The 12,497-nt window shown below is 47.3% G+C and overlaps 1 protein-coding gene across 2 annotated transcripts in view; it reads right to left on the bottom strand.

The window, feature by feature from the left end:
- Positions 1-12,497, bottom strand: part of PCSK6 (proprotein convertase subtilisin/kexin type 6) — a gene marked incomplete at its 5' end in the record, with an annotated part of 102,777 nt that overhangs the window by 39,359 nt on the left and 50,921 nt on the right. For both annotated transcript variants that reach the window (XM_081124518.1, XM_081124519.1), the window contains one exon: positions 531-703. In XM_081124518.1, coding sequence (XP_080980644.1) covers positions 531-703 — 173 coding nt within the window. The remainder of the gene's footprint in view (positions 1-530; positions 704-12,497) is intronic.

Raw genomic sequence — 12,497 nt, 5'->3', positions numbered from 1 at the left:
CTGCCTCCGGAGAACCAGCACGCAGATGTTTGCTCGGTTTAGTCCCTGGACAGGTTCCACCCCCCAAATTCTAAACATCTTAGGCTGCATGTTGGCAGGGGGGCAGCAAGCAAGACGGAGACTTCCCAGTTGGGGGATAGTGCACATCCCACACCGGGCATTTCTGTGGGCAGCTGGGCCGAGGCCAGGACACCCGTGCCACCTGCACAGTCCAAAGAGCAGGCCAGGCGGTCGGACCCACACCACCCACCTGTTCCCTCCCCTCACCCAGGACAGCCAGGCTCCGAGGCCGAGTCTGGGGCTGGGGGACGCGTGGCTGGGGGTCGCTGAAGCAGCTCTTCTGGAACAAGGGGCACTGTTGCTGCTCTGAGCCCCGGAGTGACTTCTCCCCTAGTCTAGTCCTGGCACAGCGGGGACTTCCCGTCCCATTTGGGGGCTCTGGCCTGTGGCGCTCTGATTTTTAATTCCTAACAGTTTCCCACGATTCTCCCGCCCCCCCGGGGCCCCCCGCAGCCCTGGGTTACTCACACCTTTTTAATGCCGTGCTCGAAGGCCTGCTTGGCCAGCCGGCCCGGCCCGTCCACCGTCTTCCCGTCGTCGTCGGGGCCCCAGCTGGCGCTGTAGATGTCGATGTAGTTGGGCCTGACGCCCAGCGACTTGGCCTCCACCACATCGGTCACGTCGCCGTCCAGCATGCGGACGCCTGCAAGCACAGGGGGCTCCATGCATGCCTGTCCCCACAGGGGCCGCGACCCTGGGAGCAGGGGCGCGCCCGGGGCCCCCGACCAGCTCGGGGGGTTTGCCCAGCATCACTCTGGACACCTCTCTGCCCATCCCATGCTGGCCGATGAGAAAGGATTGAAGCGACACCCCAGGCAACGTGGTAGTGTCCCCAAGCACAGGGGCAGCGAAGGAAGCCGAGCCCCTTGGGAAACAGGCATGAGACAGCTTCCTCACTCCCACCTGCCACACTGGCAGTTACAAAGGGACATTTCTACAACAGAACTTGAAGCCGTTTTCAACTTTCCTAGCTGTGAATAGTTTATATTTGTTTCTCTGTTTTTAAAAACATGCTTCCATCCCTGATTTATAATTAGGAGCTTAACCTACGAAAGGCCACGCCTTAGCCTGTTGGGGGGGGGTCAGTGTCATCTCTTGGAGTGTTCCCTGGAGGGGTCTTTAGGAGGTGGGGTGCATAGCTTTCTCAGGAGCACCCAAAAGGAGAGGGGTGAGTGCCCACCTCCCGGCCAGGGGGTGGTCCCCCTTGCCCCGTGTTTGCCTCTATTACTGATTTCACTCTGCATCCAGCAGGTGTGGTCCCCCCACCCCCACCCCAGAGCCTCCCCCAGAGAGGGGGGCTCAGTGACATGTGACTGGGGAGCAGGGGTAATGACAGCCATTGACACCTCCTGCTTGGATTCCAGTAGATGCGCAAAGACAGCAGGGGACAGAGTCCTGGTGTGGCAGCTCTGCTGTGTGACCTGGGGCCAGGGTCTCAAACTCTCTGAGCCCTTGTTTCTCACAATATTTACCTGGGGCAGGGGAGCAGCTGAGAGGATTGAATATACGTTGAGGCCTGGCGCCCGGTGCCGTCTGAGAAACAGCATCCCTATGGCCTTACTTTGGGCGATGGGCTCTCTGGGACAGGAGACCCTGCCGGCCACACAGGCGGCCAAAGGCAACTCGGATGCCCTAGGGGTGGCACTGACCCGCTGTTCTAGGGCTCCTCGAGCACGTCATGGGTGTGGGAACGCCTGTTTCCGAACACAAAGGCCTAGATGCCAGGACACGTCCCAAAATATGCAGAAGCAACTGGCCAGGCCGATTTCCCGCACGTCTCACAATGCTCTCCTCGGAAAAAGGGAGGCTGACGGGCGGCAGAGAAAGCCGGATCTATTTAAGTTTTAATGAACCATCTAATTCCGAGACACTGACAGGTTGCCAGCAGAGAAAAGGTAAATATTTTCAGTAGAAACCTGCTGTTCCAATATTAGCCTGAAACGCGAAGGGCTCCCTGGAAATGCCAAATTGAAGAGAGACAGGAATCGCTTCTCTAATGCGGGAAGAGAGGCCCATTTACCATAAACGATCAGGTACAAAAATCACAGGGACAAAGCACTCGGATGGCAAATGAACTGCGGGCGGTTAGCGCGCTCACTCGGGGTTCGCAGCTCCCGGTGGCCGGTCCCCCCTCTGCGTGCTCAAGGCAGGAGGAGTCCTGAGCAGACAGAGATGGCGCTTAGCCGGACCTGATGAATCTGTGTTTGGACAAATAACTCAGAGGCTGCCGTTAGGGCTCCAAACCCAGCACAGGAGCCGCACGCCAGACACAGGCCTGGCTCCCTCTACAATAGGCGCCGCCCTTCACAACTGCCTGACCCCAATCACACTGTATTTATTGTTATTATTTTTTTGGTTAACCCTCCCCTGAGGACTTTTTTCCCGTTGATTTTTAGAGAGAGTGGGAGTGGGGGGAAGAGACAGAGAGAGGAACATCGATTTGAGAGAGACACATCCATTGGTTGCCTCCCCCACCTGCCCCAACAGGGCCCGGGGATCAAACCTGCAACCCAGGTACGTGCCCGTGACCCGGAATCGAACCGGCGACCCTTCAGTGCAGGGGCCAATGCTCTAACCACTGAGCCACACCGGCCAGGGCGCAATCACACCTTAAATGCCCTGGGGGGACCTGCTGAAACGAATGATTTTCCAAGTCTCCAGGTAATGTTCAAAAACCCAGCAACTCATCGTCACAGCGACCCTGTCCTCCAGCCCCTCCCCCTGCTGCTAAGTGGAGCGTGACTTTCCCAGTGACAGGCTTGCGGATGGCAAGTGGGCCCTGCAAGGCGGCAAGAGACTCAGCATTTCCCCTGAAAATTTCCGAGGAAGCTCCATGCTAAAAGGCAACGGGGAATGCCGGGTGGGGGTGATCTTGGAGATACGGTCTTTCAAGAGGTAATTAAGCTAAAACGAGGTCGTATGCTTGGGCCCTGATCCTCTGCGACTGGTGTCCTTGTACGAAGAGGAGACTGAGACACAGACAACACACAGATGGAGGGACAAGCATGTGAGGACACAGCGAGAGGCAGCCACCTGCAAGCTCAGGGCAGAGACCTCAGAAGAAACCGAATTGACTGACACCTTGATCTTGGACTTCCGTCTCCCGAACTGAGAGAAAATAAATTTCTATTGGGTAAGCAAAAAAAAGGAAAATGCAATGAAAAGAGCACATGCATGTACACGCAGTAATGTACACACATGCACACGTGCATGTACACACTAATGTACACACGCACCAATACAACACGCCAGGGATCAGCAGGTTGCGAACAGCTGGAGGAAGGCAGAGAGGAGACCGCACCAGGCCCACTGCTGTTTCTTGGGAAGTAACGTATCCCGCCTTCAGCAAATAAATGGCCATGTGAGAGCAACAGCCAGTGGCAAATGAAATCAGATCGTAGCTTCCCGAGTGTGACAAATAGGCCTTCCCAGCAAATTCTGCTCATTAATCCTGAGTTTACTGTAGTAAATCCACGAGGATTAGTGCCCCCACCCCCCTAAAATATAGCACATTCCATTCTACCAGCAGCCACTCTGGGCCAACCGAGGTTTCGGTTTCAACAGCCATCGACAGACGCTGCAGACCTAAAAGGTCTCTGTCACCTCTCATGACTGCCTGAGACAGGAACAGGGCTCTCAGGTCTCTAACTGTGCCCACGTGTGACAACCTCGTTCTAGGACCCGGGGAGCTGAGGTCGGCCAAGATGCCCAGGCACCTCGACAGTCGTCACTGTCACATGAAGGGCGTGGAGACAGCACTGACAGCCAAGCTGAGCCTCTCTTGGCCTCCTGCTCTGTTCCCGCTCTCCTGTTGGAGCCACTCCATGTCCTTCCCGGGTGGAGGTGTGGCTGGGCCAGGGGTGTCCTGTGAGCCCAGGTTGCAGGGACGAGGCCCTGCTAGGCAGGATCTTGCATTACCCATGGCTTTTGCTATCTCTATTCTGATGCTCTGACATCTTAGGGCCTGGCTGAGTCTGGAGGGACTGACACCCCTGCACCCCAGAGTTGGCCAATTCCTAGAGATGGCAGACAACTCCCCAGTGTGGGCACCTGTCATGTGCAAACCAATCCAGAGCCCACACCCCAACCACCTCCTTTATGGGGCTCTTACACTCAGGGACGCTCTCCCTCTGTCCTCATCACCGCAGACAACTAGGGACAGCTCCTAACCCAGAGCCTGGAAATTATTCCAACTGGCCAATCCTAAACCTGCTTAACCTGCCTGGCCTGTTCCTCCTGCAGAAACCACTGGAAGGCTTCTGCCCACTTCCCTCCCGGTCTCTCTGCCTCCTGCACGACCCTGGGGCTTCCCCGTGTGGCCCCCCTCCCCCACCACGGCCTCTCCTTGAGAACTCTGGGTAACAAACTGTGCAATGCCACTGTCTCTGGATCTGCTGGTCTTACCATACCTAAATAAACGATCATGAAAACTATCTGAATTCAGGTCCCTCTTTCATAAGCAGCTTCTGCAGATTTTGCACAGAATGGCGAAAACTAGAAGAGCCTCGGCAAGGATCTGGACATTTGAAATCTAGAAGGACTCCCCTGGTCTCCCAATCATCGAACAGGGGCCACAGAACAACAGTGAATCGCCTGGGCTTCAGTAAGAGTTGGCAGCTTGGGGCACCCGACAGAACAGCAAGCTTCTGAGCCCGATGGGGCCCCCAAACATACACCCTGCAAGCGGGGACAGCAAGGAACCCTGAGAGCACGTGCACCTGTGACAGAGTAAGTGAGCAGGTGCCTGAGGATATTTTTACTATTGATTTTTAGAGAGAGTGGGAGGGAGGGGGAGGGAGGGAGAGAGAAACATCGATGTGTGAGAGACATATTGATCGGTTGCCTCCTGCAAGCACCTGACCGGGAATCAAAACTGAGATCCTCTGGTGCTCAGGCCGATGCTCTAACCACTGAGCAATGCACTTGGGGCCTTTGGAGATGCATCTGTAGCTGAACCCGTCCTCTGAAACGCTCACGAGCCTAAGCAGCTGAAGGGAAACGCTAATGACACTGAGTCCTGTGCCTGGGGATTAACATAATGAACTCATTTATGGGCCCGGATGAGCTCCGTGGTGATGCACTTAACGTTTCCATGTTTACGAAAAGAGAAACGTGATTCAGTCCCCCCATCAAAAAAATGAAACAAAACCCCACACAGCAGTTTGCCTGTTGATGTTCTGAGTTTCCTCCCCAGAAGCAGACTAAACACAGGCTGGGAAGATGCATGGGCTTCGGGAGGCCCGAGCGAGGGAGTGTTTCTGCTTCAAGCATCTGCCAGGCCTGGGGAGGGGAGGTCCTGGCGGCCTCCAGCAGCCCTGCTCCTCCCCTGCCTGCTCCCAGCAGCCTTGGCATCTGTCCCTTGAAAAAGCGAGAAGCAGGGCCAGCTGTACCTGAATGCTGTGTCCTAGGTGACACCTGTCCTGTCAGAGGCACACGTTTGAATCTTGTTAAGCACCAGCACAGCTGAGGAACTTGTGAAAACTACACATTCTCTAAAGTGAAAGGGGAGAGGGCTTCACTCACCAGCCCTGCAGGTAATGAGCTCTCCAGACAGAGCAAGTTTCTGCTCAGGCCAGTGTGGACACCTGGTTCCCCAGAGAGCCCATCTCACAGGATGCTGGGATGACCTGAACCCGGGAGGACCTGATGAGGGGACCAGGCTCACATCTTCAGTCTGAAGTGTGCCAGGGGCCTGAACCCTTCTGGAGATGCCAGCAGGGAGGATTCTGTCCTATGGACCTCACCTGTGCTTAAAAAAACCCCCAAACCCCTACACGTTATGCGATAGTTAATGGTGAAAGTCTGAATGCTGCCTCCCTAAGATCAGGAGCAGGGTACGCAAATCTGCTCTGGGCGGGAAGTACTAGCCAGGGCAATAAGGCAAGAAAAGGAAATAAAAGGCATATAGATCAGGAAGAAAAAATAAAACTGCCCCTATTTGCAGATGACACTATCAAGAATAAGATCTCAAGAAATCTACTCCGAGAACTAGTGAGTTCAGAAAGGTGGCAGGATATAAGATCAACATACAGAAATCAATTACATTTCTACATACTAACAATGAACACATGGACACAGAAATTAAAAATAAAATGCCATGTAAATGGCTTAAAATAAAATGAAACAGGTAGGTGAAAATCTAACCAAACATGTACAAGACCTATACATTTGAAAATCTGGAGAAATGGGTGATTTGATAGGAAAATTTAACTACGAAAATTCACTCAAGGAGAAATACAAAACCTGAAAAGATCTAACCCTTTAGTGTCCCCATGTCTGGTCACATTAATTAATCTGCTCTACTAACATTTTAATTGTCACCCAAGGACATGCTTAGAGAGAGGAAGAGAGGAGGAGGGAAGGGAGGCATCAATGTGAGAGAGAAACAGCGATGGTTGCCTTCCGTGGGCCCTGACGGGGAATCGAACCGGCAACCTTGCGGTGCACAGGATGACCCTCAACCAACTGAGCCACACCAGCTGAGCGCTCTACTAACATTTTAAAAAACAGGCGATGTCCACAGTATATGAGCGGTTTCAGAGCACAAACACAGACAGTTTCCTAACTCATCCTACAAAACCAGCCTAATTTCAGCACCCAAACAGGGGAGGGACATCACAGAAAACAACACCCATAGTTCACTCTAGCTTATAAAAAAGAGGCAAAGCCATTCATCCGATATGAACAACTGAATGCAGCAGTGACTTAACAGAACAATCCTCATCATAAAACAGAATTTCTTTCAAGAATGGAAGAATAAAATTTTGAATGTTAGGAGATCTATTACTGTCACTTACTACACTGAACAGATTAAACGGCAAAATGAGAAAATAGTATCACTGCCTCCACGGATGCTTTTAAAAAGCATGTCACATGATTCAACAACGAATCTCTTAGAAATTTAGGAGTATAAAAATGTCCTTAATTTAATAAGGGGTAACTACAGGAAACCCACAGGAGACATCTACAAATGGCATAAAACTAAAGACATTCTTGCGTAAGTCAGAAATAAAACAAAACATACAAATCACCATTTCATATTTGTCAAGAGTCCCTAGATGTTGAAAAAGACATGAAACAGAAAACAGTTATGATTAAAGAGATAAAATCTCCCACTGTATTTATACCTGTTTAGAGAAGCCAAGAGAATAAAAAATAATAGCACCCATAGAGTAAATTAAGGTGGCTAGGTACAAAAACAAACAAATAAACAAAAACCACCAACACATACAAATCAATGGCTTTCCTACATCCATTTCAGTAACAACCAATTGGAAATATTTTTTAAAAATCAACCTAGGGAACAACCTAACAAGAAATGTGTAGGATCGGTAGGAAGACAGCGATAAAACTTTTTAAAATGAAGTCAAAGAGGACCCGAATAAATGAAAACATACCATGCTCCTGGGCAGGAAGACTCAATATCGTAAAGATGCCAGGTCTCCCCAATTAATCTATAATTTCCTTGCAATCCCAATCAAAATTCCAACAGGAATTTCTATGGAACTTGACTTGCAGATTCTCAAGTTCATCTGAAAGAGAAAATGTGCAGGAATAGCCAAGAAATTTTTGCAAAAGAACCAAAAAGATCCTCTTAAACTATCACGTTTAAAAGCACGGTATCTCTTAGGGATTACAAACAACGGACTAATGGAACATAACGAAGGATCCAGGGCACATGCAGGGATTTAGTATATGACAGGGTGGCATGTGGAAATCACTAAATATTCATTTGGGGGTGAGGAGGGGAGTTGGATCTCTCCTCAAGTCATTCACAGAAATAAATTCCATATGGATTAAACAGCTAAACACAAAAGACAAAACCATAAGTTTTAAGACAACTATTCTTTTTTAAAAAAATATATATTTTTATTGACTTCAGAGAGAGGAAGGGAGAGGGGGAGAGATATAAAAACATCAATGATGAGAGTCATGGATCGGCTGCCTCCCACACACCCCCTGCTGGGGATCGAGGAGCCTGCACCCCGGGCCTGTGCCCTGACCGGGAATCGAACCGCGACCTCCTGGATCCTAGGTCGATGCTCAACCGCTGAGCCACACTCAGCTGGGCAACACAGCTATTCTTATAAAACCAAGTTTTTGGAGGAGATGCAGGAGAATGGATTTATTATCTCGGGTTTTGCTAAGCAAGGTCCTAAACCCAGGAGTCTTAAAGGAACATGAACAAAGGCGATATCATTAGCAATTTTGAACAGGTTTTAAGCAAATACATAGAAAAGGGACACAAGTCATCAGTGGACACCTCTAAAACTTAATACAAAGTTAAAATTTCCCTAAAATGAAAGGGACTTCCAGCTAAGTGCATAGGTGTACCCCACTCTCTTCTCGGGAAGTAATGAGGGTGGCACATGTCTCCGCAATAATTTCTCCACAAAGTAGGCGATGTCCCTCAGGCCACATGACTGGGGTGTCTGTTTCCCTGCCGCACTGCATTGCTTTTACAGCAAAAATGAAAAGCCACCTAGGTGTCCATTATCTGAGACACAGGGAGCTCTGACCAGGACTTATCCACACACAGCATCTTTCTAAGAACAGGCAGTTTTTACGGTGTGATTTGCTGGAGGAGAAAAATGAGTGACAACCAACTCTGCTGCCCCCGCCCCCAATGTGGTCAACATAAAATGAATGAATGCTAATTCCCTGGGGAGGGGAGGGGATCTCTCGGAGCCACTCAGCTGGCAGGAGAGGAAAATCCAGGTCCACAAACCCTGGCACCTGCAGCCCAGCTCTCCGGCTCCTCTGCCCTGTATGTTAGCATCTCACCGGCCTAGAGAGACAGACCTTGCCTCCTCTTGGAAAAAAGACCCTGGTGAAACTGTCAGAGACATGAAGGACAAGCTTGAGAAAAACTGAGGAAAAATTAAATGGAAATAAACCATAAGTTAAATATGATAGAGATACAGAAATCAGGAACTAGAAATCCAATATGTGTATAAGTGGTACCCATGAAGACGACAACTGAGCACATGGAACCAAAAATATTCAAAACCACAACAGAAGGAAATTTGCCTGAAATGAAAAACAAAAAACAAAACACTCCGCACAGATCTTTTCAAACATACTGAATCCCAAGAACAGCAGCTATAAAAGAATCCTCACCCAGAGGTGGCCCAGCACAGCCACTTCAAGAATATAGAAAAAATTCTATCCAAGCCAAAAAGTCAAGTCACCTACAAGGGAAAGAAGCCAGGCTGGCCTCAAATATTGCATCCAGGGGACAAATGGGCAACGTCTACGAAGCTCTGTGAGGTTTTCATACAGAACAGAGATATCACTCAAGTGTAAAGATAACTTTTGGAAATTTTCAAAGATGAGAGAACTCAGGAAATACAGCACCTTCCTTGAAAAAGTTACTCCGTGCCCTGGCTGGTGTGGCTCAGTGGTTGGGTGTCATCCCCGGCACCCGGAGGTCACTGGTTTGATTCCCCGTCAGGGCACATGCCCGGGTTGTGGGCTCAGTTCCCAGAATGGGACTTGCAGGAGGCAGAGATGTTTTTATCTCCCTCTCCCTCCCCCCCCTCAAATCAATAAAAACATGTTTTTTTTAAAAAAAATCTGTGATGAAATCCAGTGAATTAAGAAATGAATCAAAATAACCCAGGAATGAAAAGGTTGTGCCAAAAAAGACAGTGAGCCAAGACTAAACAGCTGTGAGAATCACTAATAGATGGTTAATATTGAACCCTGACAATGTAAAAACTAACAAGTAAACAAACAAAAAAGCTAAAATTGATGTTTGGCAATGAAGAGGAGAGAAGAAACTAGAGTGCTAATTACCTAATACGGGAATCATGTATTTTAAAAAAACTAACCCTGGCCTCTTAATGGTTTTCATAATCTCTGATCTTTTCCAAAAAAATGGTTTTAAAAGAATATTTGAAAAAATGCCCCATTATAATGAAATATTTATGTGACATTCAGCAATTCCTTCATTTCAACTTACTGAAGTTAAAGTCACATAAATCAAGTAAATTAAGCATAAAACCAAACATTAAACAAATAAAACTAAACATGTAATCAAATCTGAGATTTGGCAATTATTCAGTTTGGCTTAGTTTCTTTTGTGTTAAGTTTCCGTAACATTAAACAAACATATTTTACGAAAACAAGTTGACTATGATCAAATGTTAATAAAATAGTATCTATTCATCTGTCTATATGGTAAAAGGATTTCTGTGGGAGTAGAGGTTAAGAGCTGGGGCCTGGAGTCAGTTAGGTTTGATACTGGGCAAGTTACTTAACTTTTTGGCCCTCATTTGTAACACGGGGCTGAGAGCAGGATCTCTGACACAGTGTTGTGTGAAGACTATGAAGTGATTCACCTACAGGTCTTAGATCAGTGCCTATTATCTAAACAGTATGTGCTGGTCAGTCCTCTTTTCACCAGGATCTAGATGATATTTTACCTTCTTCCTTGTACTCTTCTGAACGTTGATAACAACATGACATATATTTTAGAGTTATTGTAAAGATCTAATTTGGCCCTGGCCCATGTGGCTCAGTTGGTTGGAGCATCGTCCCACACACTGAAAGGTTGCGGGTCTGATCCCTGGCCCTAGTCAGGGTGGGTGCAGGAGGCAACAGATTGATGTTTCTCTCTCACGCTGACATTTCTCTCTCTCTCTCCACTCTCTTCTAAAAGTCAATGAACATGTCCTCTGGTGAGGATAAAAATTAAAAAAAGAAAAAGAAAAAAGATCTAATTTTGGACAGTACCACCACTTCTTTCATTTGATTTAACTATTTTATGTGGTAAAACATATAAAATGTGCAGTTTTACAAAGAAAGTTGATAGAAAATGATAACTCCCTTTGTATAAATCCAATTTTAGGAGCCCATCGGTGGTGATTTCAAGTCACCTCCGTAAGTTCTTTGAAACTTTTCCATTCAAAAGGGGTAGCCTAATTTCTGTCCCTCTTAAGTATATGTTAGACCCAGTGATCCATTTCTAAAAACTGGAGTATGACTGAAGTGATGTTTTGTGACTTCTAAGACTAGGTCATAACATTGCTGGCTTCTTCCTTGAACTTCCAGCAATGAGGGAAGTTGGCTACCCTGTGATGGGGCCATCCTAAGCATCCTATGTAGAGATGCAATGAAGTCCTCCTGCCAACAGCCGGCAAGGAACTGAGGACTCCAACCAACAGCCAAATAAGTGACCCATCTTGGAAGTTGATCCTCTAGCCCCAGTCAGGCCTTCAGACTATAGTCACCCCCAACAGCTTGACTGCAGACTCATGAGTAACCCTGAGCCAGAATCACTCAGCTGAACCACTGTCTGTGCTAGAAAACAAATGTTTATTGTTTTAAGCAGCTCTATTTTGGAATAACAGTCTTGTAGCAATAGATAACTAATACATCATCTATTTGGTAGAGAAATATAAACCACAAGTTTTAGTTCTAATGATGACAGAGTAGCTTCTATCACACTAACTCTTCTAAAGATGAAAATTACAAACTCCAGACAAAATAGTGATTTTTTAAAACTTTTTAAAAAACATAACTTTAAGATCATTGGAAAGCAACCAGAAGAAGGCAGGGGTAGGCAGGGGATTTAGTTCTTGAAAGGAGGGAGCCATACTGGGTATGATCAAAGATACTAGGACTTTTGCTCTGAGGGTTCTCCCCATTTCTCTTGGTCCTGAGAGGCTAGAACTCAAGCAGGAAAGAGAAATCTTGTTCTCCTGGGGAGGCATGGGGTGGAGTTTAGGACTGCCGGAACAGCTTGAATCTGAGAGAAATCCCAGAAAGGAGAGAGCTACAGAAGAGGACATATACACTCCCCTCAAACACTTGGTTGACCCCGTGACCCAAACATGTTTGGGCAAGACTCTAAGAAGTCCAGGAGGGAAAGAACAGCTGAAGGCTGAATGAGCTAAGCAGATATTTCATCTGCTGACCACTGAAGGGGAATCAATTTGGAGTCTGAGTCTTGCCAAGTTAGAGATCTTGGTAAACATTTCATTCTTTCCATTGAAATACCAGTGGGGTCACAACCTAAGAGTAAAGACCATGTGCTTGGGCTAAATATTTTCCCTAAGGCAAAGGGCAAATCAGAAAGAGATGAACCATAAAAAAATGAAAAATCACACCCCAAAAGTTCAAATTGGACAGACTGCTAGAACAAAACTCAACAGTATCAAACAGAATCCAGAGTGTCTATAATGTAGCATAACAATGCCTAGCATATAATTTTAAAATTACTAGACATGTGCAAAGAAGGAGGAATCTGTAACTCACTGTGAAAAGAAAAGTAAACATTAGAAACATACCTACAAATGACCTAGACATTGGAATTAGTACCAAATATTTTAAAGTAGCTCTTAAATATGTCAGAGTCTAAAATAAAAGATATACTGGGTGACGACAAAGAAAATCTCAGGAAAGATTTGGAAACAGTAAAAAAAAGCCAAATG

The sequence above is a fragment of the Miniopterus schreibersii genome (assembly GCF_964146895.1).
Source record: "Miniopterus schreibersii genome assembly, chromosome: 22".
Classification (NCBI taxonomy): Eukaryota; Metazoa; Chordata; class Mammalia; order Chiroptera; family Miniopteridae; genus Miniopterus; species Miniopterus schreibersii.
This window is presented reverse-complemented; position numbering and strand designations above follow the sequence as displayed.